Consider the following 23,090-nt stretch of genomic DNA (forward strand, 5'->3'; position numbering starts at 1 on the left):
CCCTCTTTTGAAGCTAAGGAGACAATCCTGCCATATGCTCTTTGTTTTCTTTGTCAGGCACTCAGTTCTCTCTTTCTTTTATTATCTTCCATACCTTATGCTCCTTCTTCCTCTCTGACTGTCTCTAAATCATTGTTTGTGAACATCAGCTCAGTGCAGGAAGTGTAGGAGTTCACATTGTGCATTGGCACTTACTATTAAACAGCACAGCACTAGCCAGAGTTACTTTTCTCAAGGGATTCCCGTTGGGATTGGGGTAGTGTAATTTACTTTTATGGATTTGCCATCGGTTTCTACTACAGAACAGCAGTAGGTCATTGGCCCTAAGAACTACAGCAGGAGATACATGTTGAGACAATGTAAATCAATTGTAGCTATGCCTTGGTGAATCTGAGAATGATCAATGTTTGTTGAGACTGTTAGGAAGAAGGTGATCCAATTAGCTGAACTAATTGATGAATCAATGACGCTGTGATCTCTCTAAATGCTGAACACACCGAAAACCTGTTTTCTCAATCAGCTTCTCACTATGAGCAATGGGATCCCACATGAATGTAATTTCTTTTTTTTTTTTTCATTTCACATGAGAGATGTCTGAGCTTGTCCTTGGTTTTCTCATTGGCTTTTAGGTAATTTTTCATATTTCTGTGCACCAGTCAGAGTTTGGCAACATTTCAATCAAAATCTGATGAGTTGTGGGGTTGTTTGCTTATGACCCACCTGTCACAGTTGGTGAGTGTGAGGCCACGGTGATGGGACCCAGACAGGTTAGTATCGTTCAGTGATTTATTGCCATAATGAAAGTAATAGCAGGTAGGCTCAAGCACAGGTGAGATTAAGATTAAGATTAAGATGTAAGATCCATACTTTATTAATCACCACACAACATGCCATGCATTGGTGAAAAAACAACACACACAACATGCACATGTCATGCTTTTTGGTGAAATTATTCCTTTGCGTTTGACCCATCCTGGTCAGTGCTTCCTCCGCGGCAGACCAGGAGTGGTGAGCTGCCAGCCGACAATGGCACCTGGGGACCCAGTTCCTTGTTGTCACCATTGGTCAGGTGGTGATCATCTTGCATGTTTGCATGAGTGTACATGGGGAGAACATGCAAACTCCACACAGAAAGGCCTCGAGACAAAGGGCAGTAGTCACCACAGGCATGGTGGACACGCCGCCCAGCGGCCACAGGGAATCGAACCTAGGACCTTCCAGCTGTGAGGCAACAGTGTTACCACTGGTCCACCGTGTCACCTAGGTAGGCACCTCGATAGACAGGCAGTTTCAGGTTTGCGGGAATCGAACCTAGGACCTTCTAGCTCTGAGGCGACAGTGTTACCACTGGTCCACCATGCCACCTAGGTAGGCACCTCGATAGACAGGCAGTTTCAGGTTTGCGGGAATCGAACCTAGGACCTTCTAGCTCTGAGGCGACAGTGTTACCACTGGTCCACCATGCCACCTAGGTAGGCACCTCGATAGGCAGGCAGTTTCAGGTTTGAGTACAGAGTCAGAGTAAGGTTTAGGTTATGGTGCTTGAATGCAAAAGTACAAAGCACACAGCAACTGTGATGATCTGTTCACTGAGTGGTGAAAATGGGGTGGGGTATATGTCCTGCAGGGCTGATCAGGGGAAGTGGAAACAGGTGAGAAAGGTCTGATAACTCGAGAGCAGGAGGGAGGGGCTGGTTGTGAGAGTCAGGTGACTCGGTCAGCTGGAAAAGTCTGAGGGCGGATGGACAGAGAATGGCAATGACGGTGAGGGAATGCATGGGCATGGGGGAAGATGGAGGTGACTGACTGAAGAGAGGGGCTTTAAAGTTTCCCTTTAAGGTTTTATTAATTCATGTGTAATATTCTTTTCTGACAAGTCTTACTCAAATAACCCAAATATTAGCCCATGTTTCTTTAGTGTGCATGATAATTATTCATGATAATTATTTTTTGGTCATGAAACATTTGCTCAATTGGTGAATCACAACTCACCAAAAACAAGAAAGAGGAAAATGCAGGTAGGACTTGTAGTTGTCTCCCATTTTCAGTCTTGACATTTATCCTATAGTGCACTTACAACCACTTGGGATCATTTTGTGACTTGTGCTCATTATAATGAACTACACTCCTGAACTGAACTCCTCTCTTACCAGCTGCTGTAGTGGACCTAGTTTGACACTAAGAAACAGAATTTGTTGTTTTCAGCATCATCTGTTTGAGGTATACTGGATTTTGTTTCGTTGTGTTTTCACTAGATGAAGCTACATGGTGTTGATGCATGTTTTCTTGGCACATAAATGTAATAAATTGTAATTGACAACTCATTGTCCACTCTGAGATCAATCTCGCTACCAGTGTGATGAGTTTCTAGGGTCTCGACCTAGCTTAGTTCACCGCCTGGTGCAGGGCTGCAGAACTGTAGGCCCTACTTCCCCCCATGGACAGACTCCAGCGTTGACAAAATCACTTCAGTGCTCTGGAATCATATATGTTCAAAAGAATCTATTATCCACTAATGATGAGGTTGTCACTCTCTGAGTAGGGAAAGACTTATGAAGCTTTTATTCGGAGTCATTTGAGAAAATTAAGATGCCCTTAAGATTCACCTTGGATTTCTCAGTGCCAATCCTCACTGTGCTGATTAGGCTGAAATGCATTATTCATTCTCCCTCCATATTCTCTGCGAGACATCTGAGGGCCAGATGGTAGTTTTGCAGAATGCCTCAGAAAGGTTGAAATTCAGACGTCAGAGAGAAGAGTTGAATATATATTAGCAGATGAGGACACGTGGAGCACTTTAAAAGGAAAGTATTTCAAAGAGTGGTCAACTGGTTAAAAAGAAAATGACCGTGAAGTTAAGTAAGTGTTTTTTTTCCTTGTTTGAACTGTGATGTCTGCAGATTTCACACAACAACGTGTAAACACTGAAAACAAGTCAGTGTTTAAAACCCTGCTTGCTTCATGTCTCGAATTCTCGAGTTTTGTTAGATTTATACATTGCATTTAGTTATATGTGTACATATATACTATAGAGCGTACTCGGTACAAAGAATGAGTGTGTATCACTTGCCTGCTCAGAGCAAATAAAATCAAATCAACTTTATTTATATAACACACACGCACACACACACACACACACACACACACACACACACACACACACACACACACACACACACACACACACACACTTAGTTTTTGACATGGCCTGGTACTGAGGATCCTGGTGTGGAAAATCGCATAAAGGGGCCATCCACACCAAGAGGCACCACTGTCTGCAGACATAGGGAGCACCGCCATGGTGTGGAGGGCCCCCCTGAGGAGACATTGGAGCTACTAAGAGAATAAAATGCAGTCTAATAGTAATGTCTAAAAGTAATAAGAGCTGAGATAATTCAAAGAAATAAAATGCACAAAGACTTAAAATAAGTGAATTAAATAAATGGCAATCAATTAAAAACGAATAAATAGATAAATGAACAAATAAAATCAATAAACGCCAGACTAAAAAGGTATGTCTTGAGCCTCCTCTTAAAAATATTAACGGTCTCTGCGGCCCGAGCAGGTCGATTGTGTTCCATAATATAAACCAAAAAGTTTAATCCCTATTATGGCTTTATTAGCTAGTAAAGATTAATGAGTGATTCTTACCAACATTTTAATCCACAGCAGTTAGTAAGAGTTGGTGTTCTGCAGGGCTTTCCTTCACTCTGGTGACTCTCATTGCAGACCTCTGAAGAAAGCATCTGTTTCATCTGCAGTGTAACTGTAGTGATGTTATTATTACACACAGATTTCATTTATGCAACCAACACCAGACATCTGCAAAATGAACCTCTGTGTGTATGTGCACTTAATACTTGTCATTTTGATTGATTATTGTAGTTTTTACTGCAATGTAAATCAACAGGCTCTTGATACTCTGTGATCATTTTGAAATCATCTGAAGGTTTAAAGAGATCATCAGTCCACAAACAAGATCTATGTCGCATGAACGATCCGATCTCTTTGGTACAAATGAAGGGACCCGAGTAATACTTGGTGAGAGCTGTTGTTTTATCATCCCCAAATCTAATAATCTAATGTGCCAGATGGTTTGTTACACCGAACCTTCAGAGAAGTGCTTTCAAAAAATAATGTGAGGAGAAGGTGATTCAGCCTGGCCTTTAGGTCCTGTGAAGGACACATGCCACGTGAATTGTGTGCTGAGGGTGACACTGCACCCACATAAGGATTAATTTGGCATACTACGACTGACCTGCAGGTGATGGTCATATTTATATATATTGACATTTGTTGTTATTCTCTCATTTTTTAAGACACAAAACATCTTTCAGCCTTTCTAAATATAAAAGGATAATTGGTTTTCCTCAGACAGAAGGCCACATAAAGCTTCGACCAGTTGTGAGCAGCCTCCTTTGGAAATAGGTATTGATTTTTCTGCTTTGGTGGCCCTGACGAATTGTATACATCTACTCTTTATCCCCTCGAAGCCATGAATGCCACTCTTAATTATTCCTTTTTATGAATCCTTTTGAGAACATTCTCATCTCTGCTAGTTTTTCCTCCAAACACTTGAAATGTTTCAGGATTCAGATTAGATAGCTGTGACTGGTTTTACTATTTGAATGTTTTATCACAGAGAAATCATTGTGCTCATTTTGACAATAGAATTGAAGTGAATTAAATCATGATTTATATGAAATTTGTTTTGGATCATGAAAACCTGTGCCTATACTGTTTGTTTGTTATGTTTTCAGCTGAAATTGTCTCTTGTCTCTTTTTCCACCCATATTGTCTTCTTGACTTCAGAAAGGGAACCTTGCTGCTGAATAACAGCTTTGCTATAATAGCTGCTCTGATGCTGTCTCTGGGTGAGATGGCAAAATCTTTTGAAATGCTCATCATCGGCCGGATCATAATGGGGTTTGACTCTGGTAAGTGTTTCATTTATTAGCCTTGGGGGAGGATGTTAGTTTCCATAGTTTCAGTATGGAGCGAACTACTAAAGAGACACCATGACATCATATTCAACTGTATTTTCAAATTAAACAACTAAACAAAATTTAACTGTGTGGGTGCTTAACATTGCACTTGTGCTCCCTTGAATGTAACCTATTGAAGCTCCCAGAACATAGATCTGAAGTTGCTTAACCTTCGTTACCCAGAGAAATACTGTCAACTGTATATCAAAGAGAATCTGCAGCGTCAAATGAGATCAAAAAGTTCAATTCATTTCTAAGTGAAAAGAAATTATAAAGGTGAAAACCTGAAAGATTGTTGTAGGCTTGTACCCATGCCTAAAAGACAAATCCATGGAAATTGACAGATACCAAGGATAGTTCACTTGACAAGCACTGATGATCAATAAACAATGAGACTTTGATTACAGGTCTGACTTTCCCTTCTGCGTGCACGTCTTTAGTCATGGAAGAAGAGTTTAACATCAGTGCTCACTCATCTCATTCTGCTGTGAGGACAGTGCAGGTTTTAGGCTGTTGGTTTGTCTGTGCTCGTGTGTTTCTGTGGGAAAGGGATACAGATGGAGACAGATATTCAGACACTATTCAGGCTTACAGCTTAAGGCTAAAGATAAAAGAAACATGCAGGGATACTTTCTCCTGGTACCACAGCTGTACCCATACGTAGCAATTATTTTATTTTTCCATTTGGAGGGAAATGGTATCATCTAAAAAACATCATGTCAGTGCGTTCCCTTTAGAATTCTGAGCATTTATGTGAGTTAAAAATCACATTTGAGTCTGTCTTTTCTCCTTTCCATGGCAAGATCAATTTAAAGATATTGATACATGGTTTTCCTCTGACAGGTATCGCTCTCAGCGTGCTTCCCATGTACCTGGGAGAGATTACACCAAGACATATCAGAGGTTCCATTGGCCAGTTCAACTCCATCCTGATCTGCCTGGGAGTGTTCACAGGACAAGTGATGGGACTGCCTGAGCTGCTAGGTCAGGTCAGTGTTGTTAGAGATTAAGAAGGACGTAGTATTTGTGATGTTGCTTGCATAGGTTTTTGAAATAACATTTTGAAGGCTGAAATTTAGGAACTTAGGAAATCCAAACTGGGACAACAGAGTGGAGCCCAGAAAAGACTGTCAAGTTATACTGACTGTACGTTGTGAGAGAATTTCTAACAATCATACTCGTGGTGCATCTCAAAAGCTTTTCTGCATTGCCTGCATTGCATTTTTCCGCCTGACTCCACAAAGTGTTGAAAAACATACAGTAATCGTGACAGAAGAAGTTTTCTGAAGAAGTTTCCCTGTCGGGAAGCTTATTTATCTATGACAGAACATGTGTAGAAACCATTCAGCCATTTGAATCTCTATTATTACCACTGTCTAGAGGAAAAAAGTGCCTTGTTGCACACTGAAACATTTTCAGCACAATGCAATGCTTAGTGTGCTTGCTGGGTGTGGTCAGAGGTAAACACATGTCATATCTGGTTATCTGAACACATTCATTGTCTGTGCTATAAGATATCTTGTGTGGAGGCTCATTTAAAGAGAGGAGTACACTGCAATCGATACATGGTGCACTTACTGTTTTCAAGAGAAGTTCACACATCTGTTACGATCTGAAAGACTGAGTCAATTTTAGCTGGATACACTGGGCAGACAAAAAGGTCAGAACACAAGGAGCCATTTACAAAAGACAACGGTTTATTACCAACAGCGGATACAAAAACATGAGAAAGCAAAGCCAGGGAAGAATAACGGGCGAGCGGGTAGGAACAATAACACTCAGAGAAGAATCAAGGAACTAAAACACGAGAAGAATCTGGCAAAACACGAAAACTAAACAAGACAAAACAAGACTCGCTCTACAGCTGCAGGGAAAATACATGAGACTAGGAAGATCGATGTGGTAAGCTACAGGCTGGAAAGTTTATCGCATGGGCTCAAAACAATCTGGCAGCGAGGCAGAGCCGCCACGCTGCTTAAATGCAGGGGAGAATCAACTGATGAGCAGCAGGTATGCTGTCCGCCCTCTGCTCAGCCCGGTCACACCTCCCCAGCGGAAAACAGACACCGAAAAAACACAACCAAACACCAACAGAAAAGAATACAACAAAACAAACCACAAACCAAAGTATAACAACATCAAGGAGCTGTAACACATCAGTTTGGACTTGCGTGAATACAACTTAAGACTGAAACTCGAGTTTGTGTACAGCATTTCCGTCCCATTTGGTATGACAGCGTGAGTCCAAAGGAAACCGTGACATGAACACATAAACTTTTGGAAAAGTTCATTATTTTTGTCAAACTGCTGGGGAGTCTGTGGAATATCAACCTTTGTAGGTCAGTCAAACCCTGAGGTGACATGAGACCTGAAACAAATAAAAAACTCCTCCACAAGTAGATAGCACAGCAAGAAAATAAACAGAGGTCTACTTCAATACAGGTTTAGATAATAAAATGGATGGTTTTAACTTTGACGGCTTTATTAGTGAAGACTAGGCAAGCAGAGTAGACTACTGTTTGGTTTCATTTAAACTGAAATGACTCAGATTACCAAAGTTCTGATTAGGGATAAAATACATTCAGATCAAAACCTCTACTACTACTGGAATAGAAATGATTACCTCTGACCATAAAAGAGGTCCTGGTTACCAGAAACTAAATCAGTTATTATCAGAAGAGAGGGACTTCATTTAGGTCACAAAAAGGACTTTTTTCAGCAAAATGTAGCAAACCCTCCGGCAATGCATGCTTTTAAATGTACCTTAGGAGGTTACTGTTATTCAATACTGTTCAAGAAAATGGGACAAAAACATCTCTTTAGGCTAATGGATGATAATTCTAATAGAAGGAAAAAGATTTAGAAACTTATTTAGAAAGAAAAATCAAGCCAAACGTTCTATAAAAATAAAGTAGAATGGATGGAAAACCAACTATGATGTACTAAACTGTCCATGAACTTACTAATACAGCTAAGCAAATTCACAAAACTCTTAATAGATCATAATGTTTTCACCAACCTGAAGGATTTTTACGAGATGAACATACATGTTTTTCTAAAGTATTTTCATTTCAAAGTCTCCAGTTCCACTTTTGAAAACCAATAAAGAACCTTTTGTCCAGATGACCCCACTCCAGTTAACAGCCAAAGAAAAATCTTAATGTGAAATACTGCCTGTCATTGGTACTCAACCCTTTTAAAGCTTTTGGAAGGCTAGGGCTGGACGGGATACCACTTGTTTCAGACCTTTTATCACTACATTAAAGTTGTGTTAAGCTGTGTTGGCATGTTTTAATAATGCATAGATTGAGGAAATATGATCATTTTTAACACAGGAACACAACTGACATACAAATCCAAATCTCAAAGACTAGATGCACATCACATTACAGTTTTATGAAGCTAAAATTCTGGCCAAGTGTCTCGCTAAATGTTGCATTAAAAACTGTATGTTGTAGAATCACTCATTTCATCGCAGATCTTGAAAAGCTTTTGATTACAAGTGGACTTTTTGTACATGTTTGCATTATTTTAATTTTGGCGCATCAATAATTTATTAGATAAAATCCTCACTTAATGATTGAAAATGTGAACTAAGAAATAATATTTCCAAAAGGGTCTGAAACAGGGCTTCCGCATATCCCCTTATTTATTCTAGCTATAAAATTTATTTACCCAAATATACCATTGAAGGATTTTTTGGGTACTACAGTGAAATTGGTGAACTTAATTAAAGCCAGGCCCTGAATTCTTGCATATTTAATGCATTATGCAGTGAACTGGGCAGCAGCCATCAACATATTTAGTCAATGTCACAGTCTGATCCTCAGTCCCCTTGTGCAACCTCCCTCTCAGCCTCAGTCCTCCACACTGATCTCGGTCCCTGTCTCCAGCCCCTGCTTGCTTCTCTCAGGCCATGTACTTTCCTCTGCTCAGCAGGCCTGCTATGTTCCACCTTTCTACCTTTCTGCCCTCAGACTTTCCCTCCTTTCCTCATCCACACCCCTGTTCCCACTTCTCATCTGTCCTGCAGTTACCTGGCATAGTCTGCCCACTCCTCACCATATACCACTCTACTTCTTTTGTTATTTGCCAGATTATTATGTTGTGCGTCATGTCTTGGTTCCATACTTCTGTCTTCCCTGCCTGCATGTCGATCTTTTGCCTAATTTTTGATCTTTTGATTCCTGCCCGCTCCCTGTCAGATTTGTTTGTCTATTTGGGCGATCTCCTCTGCTTTTGACCCTTGCCTGCCTCACTGTCCCATAAGCCTTTGTACGTTTGTTTTGTGCAATGAATCATTGAACTGACTCAGCTCTCTTTTAATCATCTGCATTTGGGTCCTATTCTTTGTGTTCTTGTCACTCTGCTGGTACCAGCCATGACAGACTACTGCAGATGTACTTGCAAAGGTGAAGTACTGGCACGTTTCTTTGAACTGAAAGATGAGCTTAAAATGATCTTTATTGACCACAGTTTTCACCTGTTTGACCATTTTCATGGTGAGTTCATGATGCTATCTTATCATGGGGATATTTTTCTCTCTTGAATGAACTTAATCCCGGATTACAGGGTCTGTGTGTGGCCAATTCAAGAAGTTGAAGCGCTGGCTAGACTGAATGACTGAAAACAAAACCAAATTCTCTCCATCATCGTTGTGTGCAAATGAACTTGATGTGACACATAATGTCAAATGCAACATTAATGCACCTCTGTGGGCTGGCTACTTCGAAACTGACGAGTTGGACAGTTGGATTTGTTTGTTGTTTGGTGTTGACAGTTGGATTTGTTTGTTGTTTCTGCTGTTTCTGCTGCCTTACTGGCAACTGAACAGGAGAGTCTCATTCATGAGTAATGAATTCAATCAGAAGCCTCTGCCAGATTTTGGGATAGGACAGAGTACCCTGCACTGGGCAAACACGCTGTCAAGACTTTGATTCCCACATAAATAGGTGAGGGCTAACCCTAACCCATTGTGTGTATTTTTGAATACAGGTTGATTGACTCAAGCACCCCTCTCATTAACCTGTAGTGAGAGTTTCACAGTTTCAAGTGGATTTTATATATTGGCCATATATACAATGTTTTGTTTGGGGGTGGGGGGGTGGGGGGGGTACGTATCTTGAGGAAAGTTGAATGACTGAAGGGTACGAGACTGTTAAATGCTTGGGAAACACTGCCCTAGAGGAAATGTTATCCACCCCCCTGCCCCCACCCCACCTTAGTTTCCCCCGTACCCAAGTTAAACCATATCTGCAGCCTGCTGCTGAGGCATTTTCATGATTTTCATGAGATCCAGTCTTCATCCGTTCGCTGATTATTCATGTGCTAGATTTCCAATTTACCTTTTAGGCCTGAAAACAGACATTAGCCTAAGGGACGTGCTTTGAAAACCACATTCAATAGTGTGATGTGAACAGAAAGCCAATGATATAAAGCACTTCCTCCCAGCACACTCTGTCGACTTTAGCTCACTGCTTACTCCTGGCCCTGTATTAAAAAATTAATGGCTGGATGCATTTACTTTTAAATTAATTTCCTGCAATAAAGCATGCAGGTCTATCTTTTGGCAGTTGTGTGTGTTAGAGGATGGTGATCTGTGGCAAATGGGACTCATTATCAAAGGATGACCTCGCATTTCTGTTGCCATTATTCTAGGGTTACACCAAATGCATGTACACGAATTCATACAGAACACTGTATTGGACAACAGTTAGTTCTGTATTAAAGATGTATTATAGAGGGAAATTGCTTCTCTGTTCTTGAGTGAGCACAATTTCATTACTGTTTAAAATCATGCTATTGGCGATAGCGGTTAGTAAGTACTGAAATACAAGTAAGCTGTTGGAGAGCAAATTATCCCTGTCAAAGCCAAAACACTGACTGTCAAGCTGACACTTAAATACATTTACATAATAAGCTATTTATGCTTGATATACCTGCCTAACTGCTGAAAACCAGTCAGTAAATTGAGGTTTTAAGAGGATTTTTAAGCCCTGGCTTTAATAATAAATGACGTAATCAGAAAAAATACTGCCATATGTTTGTGTTTTCCGGTGGAAGGTAGATGATAAATTTGTTACCTGGCTCTTATTGTTGTAAATTTGGCAAATATGGCAGTTAAAATAGCAAAATAGTATAATTTTTGCAAAGACAGTGGGTGTCAGCTCTCTGCTGGTCCTGAGGAATTGCAAGTACCAGATGGCACCATTCTCAACATCAGCACATACTTAATGTAGCTTGATGAATGAATTGTGGTGAGTGGGTCTGTTCTTCTTGACTTTGTATTGGTGAGTTATGTGAATAGGATTTAGAATGGTGCACCAGTACATAAACCACAGCTATTTCTGCATACCTGCTACAACAAGATGGCATGTACAGCATCTGTGTTTGTCTCTGAAATAGTTTGCATACGATAACATACTTCAAAGCCTCAAACAGCCACATGCTGTTTGATTTGGAGCTTACACTCTTGTGGTGTAATGTGCACAGTATTTCATATTTCCAGCAGCGCACTTGCTTTCATTCCAACAATAATGTTTTAAGAGGAGCAATTGTGTTTCTAAGCTGGTAAATACTGGATGAAGCTCCTTTTTACATGATTTCCATAAGCCTGTAAGCTTTGACTGCCACCTTTTAAGCCACTTGACTTTGATGCCTGACTCCTCAAAAATAAAGTACAATTTTTTCCAAACAAAATGTATTCTTCCCTAAACCAAAGTGTTTTTTCACTTTAACTTTCAAGTTAAGTGAAGGAAGAAATCGAAACTGTTTGGACCTTGATGTATACCTAGAGCTGTGAATCCCTTCGTTCTTGGTTTTATTTTCAGAGGATTTGACTATATTCTCCTCTCCTATTTTCTTCCACCGTCCCTTTGCGCTGACATTTACACATGGGCATCATGTCCGAGCTTCGAGCAAGCGGGTACTCATTTTTAATTTATAAGTATTGGTTTTGTCCCATCTATCACTTTGACCTGCAGACCACCTTTATAAATATCATATGGAGTTGCGTATCTTCATGCACCCATTGCTATGTATTCATAGACACCTCAGGACAGCCTGTTTCCTTGTCATTTGACAAGGGCATCACAGACATATGTGACATATCTGATGATAATTTGATGGCATTTGATGATGAGACTCATACCTCTCAGAAGAGGCTTCTGTTAATCGGAGCCGACACAAGATGCCACTTGTCATAGGGTGCAAAATGGTGATAAGCTTTGACAAATGATAATTATTCTAACCTTCATGCTCAGCCACTGACCTTCTCCTAGTAGGGACACATGTTTATTCCAGCAGTGCAGCAGGAACAGGCTTTTAGCCAGTCTGTCACTGAACTCTCCTGAGACGGTGAACTCATCAGCAGGCTTCAAATGCAGCTTACGCCAGTAAGGTTAGAGGTCAGATCAGTGGCCTTAATGTGCCTGTATATATATTCCATATCCTACCTCATCCCTGCCTCTGGCTTCAGAGGGTTGAGTAAATGGACAAAAACACTGATGGATTGTTGTTTGTGGGGATTGTCACTGTAGTGCAATTCATTTTAGATGGCTGTCACACTGTGTCAGAGAGCAGAGTAGTATGGTATTCTAAATGACTCTGATATGTACCTTTAGGTGCTGTCCATGTGTATGCTTTGAGCCTGCAATTTAATTCTGTATATTCTGTATTTTCACACATAAGATACAATCAGCGCAACAAGAGTAGCTTAGCATTCAGAGTTTTCGCCACATGTCTCTTAACTGTAGAGGTACAGCAATGTCTATGGTGTTTGCAAATAATTAAGACAAGGCGATACACTTTGTTTCTGTAATTCAGTCGGGACGGAGGTCAGATTTAATTTCTAATAAACATTCAAGTATTTCTGAACTGAAACTAGAAAAAAAGAAGTCACTGTTTTACACAGTAATGTAATATCGAATGAATAGTTGATTTTTTTGGCCTCTTGGAAAAAAAGTCGCAAACATTTTGACACATCACCACGTTGCTTATTTTACACATCCAGCAGTTACAAAGTGACATTGTTTGCAATTTTGTCTGTCCACCTGATGAATGTAAGTCCAATATTCGTTCTCTTTTATCTCGATTTGATTTCACCTGAGGGAGTATCTGGCTCTTTAGCAGCTAAATGTTTAACTAGTTCACCAGCTAGTTGCTACCTGTGTCTGTCTGCTTAGTGCTGAGCAGGTAGTGTACAGTTGATTTGTAGATATTTGAATGAACCTGAACAGTAAAGTTGCGGACTGAACAGCTAAACAACCAGCTTAAATGTGCTGCTTCATCAAGTCGAGCTGCAGATTCAAGGGATGATTCTCTGTATGTTCATCACAACAAGTGACTCCTTTGACACATTGTTTTCACTTTGTCATTTCATATACAAAAACCACTTAAGGTAAATTAGTACACCATATTAACCCCTCCTGTAATGTGTGAATCCCAGTGAATACCAGTTCCACAATCTATAAAGAGCACTGCTTTAATATATTAAGAATAGGACAGTAGACGGCTGCAAGGGCCAACTGTCAATTTGCTCTTCTGACAGAGCATCAGAAAAACAGGCTCCCGGAGGAGGTGACATTCATTCCAAAGAGCTACAGGCGGAGGGATGATGGGCTTTCTCTGATCCTGGCAGATCTCCACCTGTATAGAATTCCAAGGGTTTAGAGCCTGCTGACGTGAGGCTTTTACCAACAAGGTGTTCATTTTGTGAGAATTAAATGTGGAAGGGATGATGTGTTTATCATATTTACAGATATACAATAACTCCAGGGAAATCTTTCAGGTAATGGGCAGGCTACTGAGACACCACTAGAAAAAAGTGTCCAGGGAGTAACTGCTCCTTCCCCTCACTGACTTAGGGAATGGTGAATTTTTATACTTTGACGTTTTAAATCATTTGGCATGCCTCATGCATCACTGCATTGATAGAAAATTCTTATTTACTTACCACTTAATTGCTCCTCCAGGCTAACAAAACATTTAAATATAAATATCAGGTAATATGAAGGGTTTTTCTTGTTGATGCACCCTGTTACCATCATGCATTAGTCTCAAACCAGCTGACAGTGAGTGACAGCGAATGTAATCTCATCACCCTCTGTGGAAATAAAGATTTGCAATTCACTATTAATGCCTCCACTGAACTTAGTAAATATTAGCATGAAGCAGGATCCTTTCTCAGTTGAGAAATGGTCTGAAAAAGGTAAAGTAATTAAGACTGACCCAACACAGATAATATTTGGTTGTATAATTGGATACATCACAGGTGTGGACCACCTGACATTTCCATTACCTCTATCTGAGAAGTTATGGCTTCACACTGACCCCCCTGTCTCTGGCTTTGTGATGGTCCTTCTGTAACAGTAGCTGAGGCTTCTGTTTCGTTCCTCTCAGCTCTAGACGACAAAGTTGTGTTTCACCCTTTGCTTGTGTGCAATCACATTTTTTACGTCCTGCAGCCTCTGCATTCTCAGAGGAGATAACTGAGAGGAGAAACTGCAGAGCTCTTGGAATACAGCAATAAACACTTTGTCTGCTTTGTTTAGTTTACTGAGTATCAGTCCAAGTCATAGCAGAGCTTTCAGAGCTGTGATTTGTTAGGGATGATCAGTGCCTGGAAGGAGGAGACGGCCTGGCTCACTGAGCGTAGCCCAGTTAAAAACAACTACTGGTAGACACCACTAGGTATTTGTGTGTGTGTGTGTGTGTGTGTGTGTGTGTGTGTGTGTGTGTATGAAGCAGAGAAGTACATGTGTGCCCTCACAAGGTACACATTCCATGACCTTTTTCTGCAGCTATAAATGATCACTTCTCATTTACCTTACAATTGCCAAGTCAATCACGTGCATTCCTAACAGCATCAGTCTAACCTGATTATTACTGTAGGTGTTCTATGTGAATGTTGCATTGTGACACCTCACTTTCTGCCAATGTCCTCCTTATACTTTACATCTACATGCTGTAAACCTCTTTAATCAATCTTTTTTTGGGGGGGGGGGGGGCATGCCTGACTGTCAGAATAGAAGTTAGATAATGATGTTAGAACAGAATTAATCAGTTTCCAAGTGGAGCCAACATCCGTGACCTGTGTTTTATGAGATGCATATTAGTACAGATCCCAGAAACCAATGCTCACAGAACGGGAATTAAATTGCCCGTCCTCATCTCCAGCTGGGATAGGATAGCTCAGCGTAACTAGTTTGCGCAGCATGCAGCCAGGATTTAGTGCACGATGATCATAGAGAGGAGTTGGGCTGTTAGAAGAGCAGACAAGCTTGTTTTATCAGTCAGAGGCAAAAAGGCATTCATTTTCCATTTTTGCAAGTTCCAAGAAATGTCTCTAAAAGAGCCTTACTGAGAAAGATAATTAAGCTCAAAACTTGAACAAGTTCACTAGGTAATGACTCGCTCTCTTAAATAGGCCCCCCCCCCCGTCCTTTCCCTTCTCATTAGAATACTTATTAAATAAAATAGAAATGCAGATGTCATATATTTTCTTCCTGAATGTGTCTAGAAGCTTCTTTTCAAGATACTCATTCATCACACATTCGTTAGTGAGCCATAACAACTCAGACATTTTACTGCATTTCACCAACAAACATGGAGGTGTAGGTCCACATAGAAACAGTAATCTGTTCAGATTGTTATTGTTCTGCATGTACATGAAGCTATTAAACGACCACTCATAGCTTGGCATAGCCTGCCATAAAAGCTTGATTTGGAACAATCAGATGGCTGAGAGGACTGCTCTGTATTTTTAAAGGTATTCATGCTTTTATATTATAGAAAGAGATGTTATTTTGTATGAAGGCTTTGCAAAAAAAAGTCATGTTTTAAACAAAAGGCTGCACAATGGTTCAACCAGAGTGACAAATCAAAGAGCAGAAAGAGACAAAATACATCTTAAAAAGTATTCTGATGTCATGCAACACTGTGGAGACATCGACTAAATGGAAGTTTTGTTCACTTATTCTTCCTTTAGGGCCAAAAGTACTTCAAATGTAAGTGATCGCTTGTAGTGACAAACCCACGAATGCTCACCTAGTTCTCCTCAGCTCTTTGGAGCATTTTGGCATCTTTCAGCTAATTAGTTAGATTTCTGGCTCACTCTCACTGCTCTCAGACAATGATAGCAGGTAGCCGGTGAACACAGCGAAGCATTTAGCAGCTGAAGACTCCTACAGGAGACCAAAAACAGACCTAAAAGAGAATGATTGTTGAGCTTCAGTTTGTCAAAGGCACAGAAACAATAGAAATAAACAATGGTGTTGCTCCATGTTTGCTGAATGTGTAAATAAGCAAGTGTTTTTAGAGCAAATTCTAATAATATGGCTTTAATTGAAATCTTTAATTTGAATCAGTTGGACTGTGGAAACTTTTCTTTCCCCCAGACAGAAAAGTCTGACTCATGAATGTGCAGTTAATATTCAGCCTTGGCTGTATACATCAGAGTTGTTAAAATTACATTTTTAAAAGTTTTATAGTGTGAGTAGACATTTTTAATAAAGGTTAGGCAACTAAATCCCCCAACAGACATCTTATGAGTTGAGAGCTGACATTTTCTCTCTAAATGTCCTTCATGACGCTTAGATCTGCCAAATAGATGGTACTGTGCCTCCTGTCACCTTAAATTCAAAGTGAGTAGGATTGTCCTAAAAAACAATGTACAGACTCACACAAAAGTGATCCCTCTCAGTCATCACTTATGGCCTACTAGAAGTGTGTGGGGGTGTCTGTATCTGCAGAGACCCTGCCCTCTGCCTGTGGTTTCTTATTTTACTGTGTTCAGGATATTTCAGAGCATCAACCCTTGGGCAGTGGGTGTGTAGCTCGTAGCCAATAACAGTGCTCAGGGTGTAAGGGTGAGACCAAAACATAGTGACACACTTGCAAGAGGAGCTGCTGAGCCAGAGAGGAGGTGCCAGCTTTCAGTGCTGTGCTAACAACTGTGACGGACAAATCCCACTCATTCTGTCTTTACGATGCATGCACATGCAGTATGCCGACGTGTTGTTGCAGTGCAAAGGTCAGAGATCCTTTCTGGTGTTGGATGCATCGTTAGTGGTATCTGTGATGTCAGGTCATCCTTCATCAACACAGGCTGGTCCTCACACTCCTCTTAGTTTCAGTAATAAGGCCAGGTTTGTCAGATTTAATTTAATGTAGTCAAGGACCATTTTGTATCAAATACAGTATGCAAAATATTCAGCACAGGGCCATTTCTGAGAAAACTTTAACGAGTAAAGTGAGTAATAATGATAATTAAAGTTATCTTGAATGACACAAGTGCTCCATGCTTTTGTTGTTGCAAAGCACTCCTTTGATAAGGCCACGTTTAATACTGGTTTCCATAAATCTGCCAGCTTTGATAAGTATTTAGTCTCTGAGACATTTTGTGAAAAACAAAACTGCAGTGTAATGAAACTGAGGCGATAAAAATGACTAACAGCATCCCATTGAATGCACTTGTGTTCAGCTATGTGCCCAACAAGAATCATGAATAAGTGCTTTTTTATTTGTTGGGATATGGTGCCTGCAACCACAGCACTTAGAATACTATAAATAACTATACAACTGTATTTTTATTTTCCATGTTCCTTTTAACTGCTTTACATTTCACAAATTCACCATTTTCACAGACAGCATACTCAGCGCAGCATATTGCTGATGTGTATTTTATGCTGACATTAGCTTTTAAGCCTGATAGCCTATTATCACTTATTTGCAGCAGAAGAAATGCAGCATTTGATATTCAACTTTCACATTCAAAGAATTGTCTGAGCCTATGTCCTATTTCCTACAAGCACATTTACTCATTGTTGTGTTACATTGAAATGATAATCATCACTGCTTACTGAAATTCTTAATGAGACTGACGTGCCTGCACTTTTTGCATTGAGCATAATACAACAGCTGTAGGATCCATCTGTTTTGTCCTGCTTCTTTGTGTGGTGTGGACTAGCTCATCCGTGTCTAAAGCTTTGACGTGGCCTCTGTGTTGATGTTTTTGACTGCAGGAGTCCAGGTGGAACTACCTGTTTGCTTTCCTGGCTTTGCCGGCAGTGCTCCAGCTGTGTGTGCTGCCCTTCCTCCCTGAGAGTCCTCGCTACCTGCTGATGGAGCGGAGGGATGAGGCTGGAGCAGAAAGAGGTACTGCACACACTAAAGCCTGTTTTACACTGGACAAAACAAAAACAAAAAAACAAACAAAACACTAACACCAACTAACATCTGGCTCTTCAGTGGTAAAGGGTACAATCAGCATTCATTCCACAGTAGTCTCAGGTTTTTTCGGCTCCAGCTCCGATCAACAGAGATGGAAACATGACACTCGGGTGGACACGCTAATTTTTGCCACTTTTCTGGTGTGATGCTAGCATCTAGAATTTAAGCGTGTCATCTGGTGCAGAAATATTGCCTGATAGCAGATAGAACTGTCATCTCGTTATGCTCTGTTTCCATCTCATCATCATCATCATCATCATATGATATAAGATATAAAGAAGAAGCCACAATCATATTATCACCGGCCTCCATGCTGGTTTCTGCTGTTCATGACATTGAACGTGACACACCAGAGAAAACAAACAAACAAACAAACAAACAAAAAAACAAAATCCCAGAGAGGCAAGCTAATCCACTAGCAATGGGAAAGGAGTAAAAAATAAAACCCTGCAATATACACGCTAATTTTGGTATAGAAGAGACATAACAGAAACACAAGCCGTCTGTCTCACTCTGTTTGAGACTGTGTGCATCTGCAGAATGCATATAAGCTGCTGCACTATACGCTTTAATGTCTCACATCCATTTGTGCTTGTTATGTTTTAAGAGCAGCTCTCTGATCTTTACAATAATCACATTCACACACAAAAATGATCCTGCAGGGTTAAGTGTTTCACTGCACCGCTGCACAAACCACCACTGCTACGGCTCCGTTTTTAGAGCTTCAGTGTGCAAAACTTAATAGGAAGGGGCACAACTTTTCAAGTCCTTCTTAAAGTAACTGGTTTTGCTGCAACTGGTTTTGTTTGCTGTGATCTTTCCTCCTGTTTATATTGGCCATTGTTTTAAGGCAGACTTGCAAAATGTGTATGCATATAAAGCGGACAACACTAAATCATATGCTCAGTCTTCAAAAAGTATCCTTCAGCCTCATCTGGACTGGGTTGATGATTCTTAGTTTACCTGCACTGATTAGTAATTTTCAGTCTGGAGCACGTATGTCATTTGACACAGTGACTCAGTCCCAACCCAGCAAAAATTACAGCCACAATTACCTTCTGTTATTTTGGTGAACTCACTGGTCCTCCTGCAATCTAAATCCCATCCAGACTGACCTCCTTCGATTTCAAAGGTTTTTTTCCTGTTTGTCCTGATTTTTAAATATCAACTCAGGGTGGAATATTGTGTGAAAAGACCAAATGAAAGCAAGACCCCTTAAAAGTTCATCAAATGGGCTGTTGTAGACTATATCAGCTGATTACTTTAATCCTGAGAAAAGATGTTCTGAGGCGTCTTTTATCTATGATTTAGAAGTGGATTTATGGGCATATATCCATGATGAACATCAGAGATAATGATATCTTTGGGAGGTGTTAGTCACACTCAATGATAGCAATATGTCATGTCAGTGTGTTAATATTTGAGTTATGACTCAGTAAAGGAGTGTGATTTTTGACTCAAATTCCCCTCACGCAGCATCTTTGCCTCAGGTTTCTCCCTGTCTACCTCCCTTTCAGCTTTGGGGAGGCTTTTGGTTTATGTCCTGTGGAATATCCATGTTTTACAGACTATACCCTGTCATTTCTAGATGGTTAAAATGGAAAGAGATGACTAAATGCTGACTCTATACTTATATAGTTTCTCACTTATATTTATGTCATCCTGATGAAATGATTACTGAGAATATGTTACTGTTTGACAGCATCATGTGACTGATTCATTTATTCCAAAATGCAATTATGAGTAAAGGTCAGTGAACATCTTGTAATTCTCTGTTAAACTTATGTCTTATTTAATGCGATGGCTTCATTTTGAGTTCTCACTTCAAAGAAATTAACCTGTTTTGCAACACATTAACACTTCAGTTTGCAGTTGCTCAGCGTGGCAATGAAAGACACATTAATGAATGTTTCTTTAATATTCGGAAATGCTATAAAGTCAGTGCCCACTTTCATTAATCACTTGAAAGACCTTTGATTCAGCAAGGCAAATGGAAATCTGCTTACAGCCAACAATACCGTAACCACAATTTACTGTATGTACTGTACTACGACCACAATCTTTCCCCAACCTAATTATATTAATAGCTTTAGTATAAGTATACCTTAACCATACTGTAAGTATGAACTCTCAACTCTCAACTGATCTAGATACATCCTCTCATCCAACAAACTTTTAAGATTGCAGAGACTTCATATGAGCAACTATAGGGTGATCCTGTTTCATGTTAAAATGCTCTGACATGAGAAGAAACAGCATGGGTTAGAGGCTTAGCTCAAACTGCATGTGTTAACGAACAATGTGACGTCACTTACGACTTTGATCAGCTTTGTCTCTGGGGGGACTCGAGCTCTTTGATGTCTGCATCAATACATTATAGATGGGGATTCTCCGAAGGTTTGGTTCCTTGTGTTCTCTGTAAAATGACACATCTTGTTTGTTTCCTCTGAGCTCAGAGTTGTGCAAGATTTCGGCAAAGTCTCAGTGTCAGCGGACTTTATGTTTGATAAGCAGCACTTTTGATGTTTATACATGAGAAAAGTCATGATAAAATCCATTTGAAGAAGTAAATTGGATGGTATGGTTTACCCTGGTTCTCATGTACATGCTGGAAATTTTGCCAGCATACCAAACTGAATTAAAGAGGAAAAACTGCTTGAGAGTTAAAACAGTGCAAGACTCTTCAAAAAAATGAGGGGGCAGCTTCTTTTTAAAGCCTGGAATGTCAAACTAATACAAATAAAATGAAGAGCCACCGCAAGCACAGACAAACCATTGCTGTGCATCATGGGAAGATGTTATGATTACAGGTATTTATGATAAATACCTGTAATCTAGTCTCATTGAAAACTTATTCTAACTTCAGCTTCTAGCGTTTGGAAATCAAGGACGGTGCTTGCACTTCTCTTGATGGATGGAATGGTTTTGGCTCACTTTCTCGTTTTACCATCTGTCTTTGTTTATAGCTGCTCTCACCAAATAAATAATTCCAACCTTGAGTCTGTTCAACAAATTGGAATCCAGGAATTTACTTTCCTCTTTTTAACTCTCACTAAAGACAAAAAGGGAAGCAAGCAAGAACTTTGTAGATCAAACTACAGCTGGAACAGAAGTCTTCTGTTTACAGTTTAGGAGTTGTGCTGAGTTCCGAATCTATTTATCTGCTAAATCAACTGTATTACGTTAACTCATGGTTGGGAATGGTTGAGGCTGAGGCATGAGGCTGCACAGCACTGCAGATCAATGTTGCTGGCTCGTGCTACAGCGCTGCGGTTGGAGAACTGTTGTCAGCACACTCAAATCTTGAGGGGAGGCCGTGAAGTGTCCTGTTATCATCACGCAGTGTCAGACGGGAACAGCGTGTTCTCTTGCACCCCATATGGTCTCTTGTCATGTTGCCTCTGCAGTGGACCTGCCCTCCATTTAAAGGTTTCAGAGGCTGAAGCTGAGGTAGCTTCAGACACTAAAGGCTGTCAGTGGCATTGCCCAGCTGTGCTTAATTTTAGGACTGCCTTCACTCGAATACAAAGCACAAATTGACTTTTTCCCTGCCAAGACTACAAACATGAACATATGCCATGAGGTCTCGCCTTCTCAACACATCAATCCAATCATAACTCATGCAGTACAGCATGTGCTCATTCCTTATCTTTTTCTCTTCTCTTCTTGCTTTACTTGCTGTCAGAATGGCTGAAGGCAGGAAGCCAAGGTCACTGGTCTCTGACTTACAGTCAGGCGTGAGGTTGAATCCAGCAGTCATTACTTTTTTGGCTTTCAGTTTCGGTATTATTTCAGACATAATGACTCCCTCTGAATAAGTTTGCTTGACAATTATTTTGCTGTCACTCCCATTTTTGATCCTTCAAATGAGCTTTCCAATGCTATACGCTGGTTTTCTTATTAACAAATCCCATGAAAAGACCAAAATCAGCAATGAATGATCCCACTAGCAAGTATTTGTGCACCCACAGCCTGATTTAGCTTATTCCTCTGTGTCACAGAGCTCCATATCTGTCCAAAAATCAAGATGTCCAGATCAAGTGTTTAGGCCCTGCTTCTAATCTGAGTCCGTTGTACACAACTGAGTGGAGGGTGTTCCCCTACAAATGGTCTTCGGCTGCATAGAAAGCCACAGTCAGTGAAATGCCTGCAAGAAACGATCAGATTTTGGTTTTGATTAGCTTTATTGTAGCTGATATCGATCCTTTAAAATATGCCTGGATTGGCTGTGATATGGATCCTTACGATTGGACATCTCCATTAAAAACACAGAAAAAAGCCACATTAGGTCAATGGTTGACATTAAAGATTTACATCATCAGCATGAACCAATGGGCTTGGGGCAGAGCCACAGATGCAGGGTGGGGAAACTACTGTGTTATCAGAAACTACTGAGACTTACTATGCATTGTTGTTTTGGTCTTCTCGTGGAGTTTTTGACAGTAAGAGAAATACAATAACGCCTCCTTATCCTCTAAATTCAAGCAAAAATGAGTCCACAATGGCCATCTTGTCAGTCCCTTTCAGACTTTCTTTAAATATTTATATTGTTCCCACACTAATGTTGCAGAATCCTTTCTCAAACAGTCTGTCAGTCAGGCTCTATGGCCCCTCCAAGTGTCTTTGTTGTGCAGTGTAGAGTGACATGGGGTATAGCCCCACTGTGCTCCTGAGGGGAAGCTAAAATGGGTTGCCTCCGTGGGGACAATAACACTGTTGCACATCCTACCACCATCATATAAACATCAATATCGTGCCACACCACTGACAGCGACAGCCCCAGTATGACTCCGGATTAAAACAGATGTCCATATTTTCTATCAGCATGGAGAGGCCACTGAATACTCATTTACATGTATAAAGTGGAAAATAATT

General features: G+C 40.3%; 1 protein-coding gene across 1 annotated transcript in view; it reads left to right on the top strand.

Moving 5' to 3' along the window:
• Positions 1 to 23,090, top strand: part of slc2a9l2 (solute carrier family 2 member 9, like 2) — a 105,556-nt gene that overhangs the window by 16,312 nt on the left and 66,154 nt on the right. Inside the window, exons 4-6 of the mRNA XM_070959380.1 lie at positions 4,813 to 4,937; positions 5,829 to 5,974; positions 18,008 to 18,140. Coding sequence (XP_070815481.1) covers positions 4,813 to 4,937; positions 5,829 to 5,974; positions 18,008 to 18,140 — 404 coding nt within the window. The remainder of the gene's footprint in view (positions 1 to 4,812; positions 4,938 to 5,828; positions 5,975 to 18,007; positions 18,141 to 23,090) is intronic.

The sequence above is a fragment of the Chaetodon trifascialis genome, chromosome 3, assembly GCF_039877785.1.
Source record: "Chaetodon trifascialis isolate fChaTrf1 chromosome 3, fChaTrf1.hap1, whole genome shotgun sequence".
NCBI lineage: Eukaryota > Metazoa > Chordata > Actinopteri > Chaetodontiformes > Chaetodontidae > Chaetodon > Chaetodon trifascialis.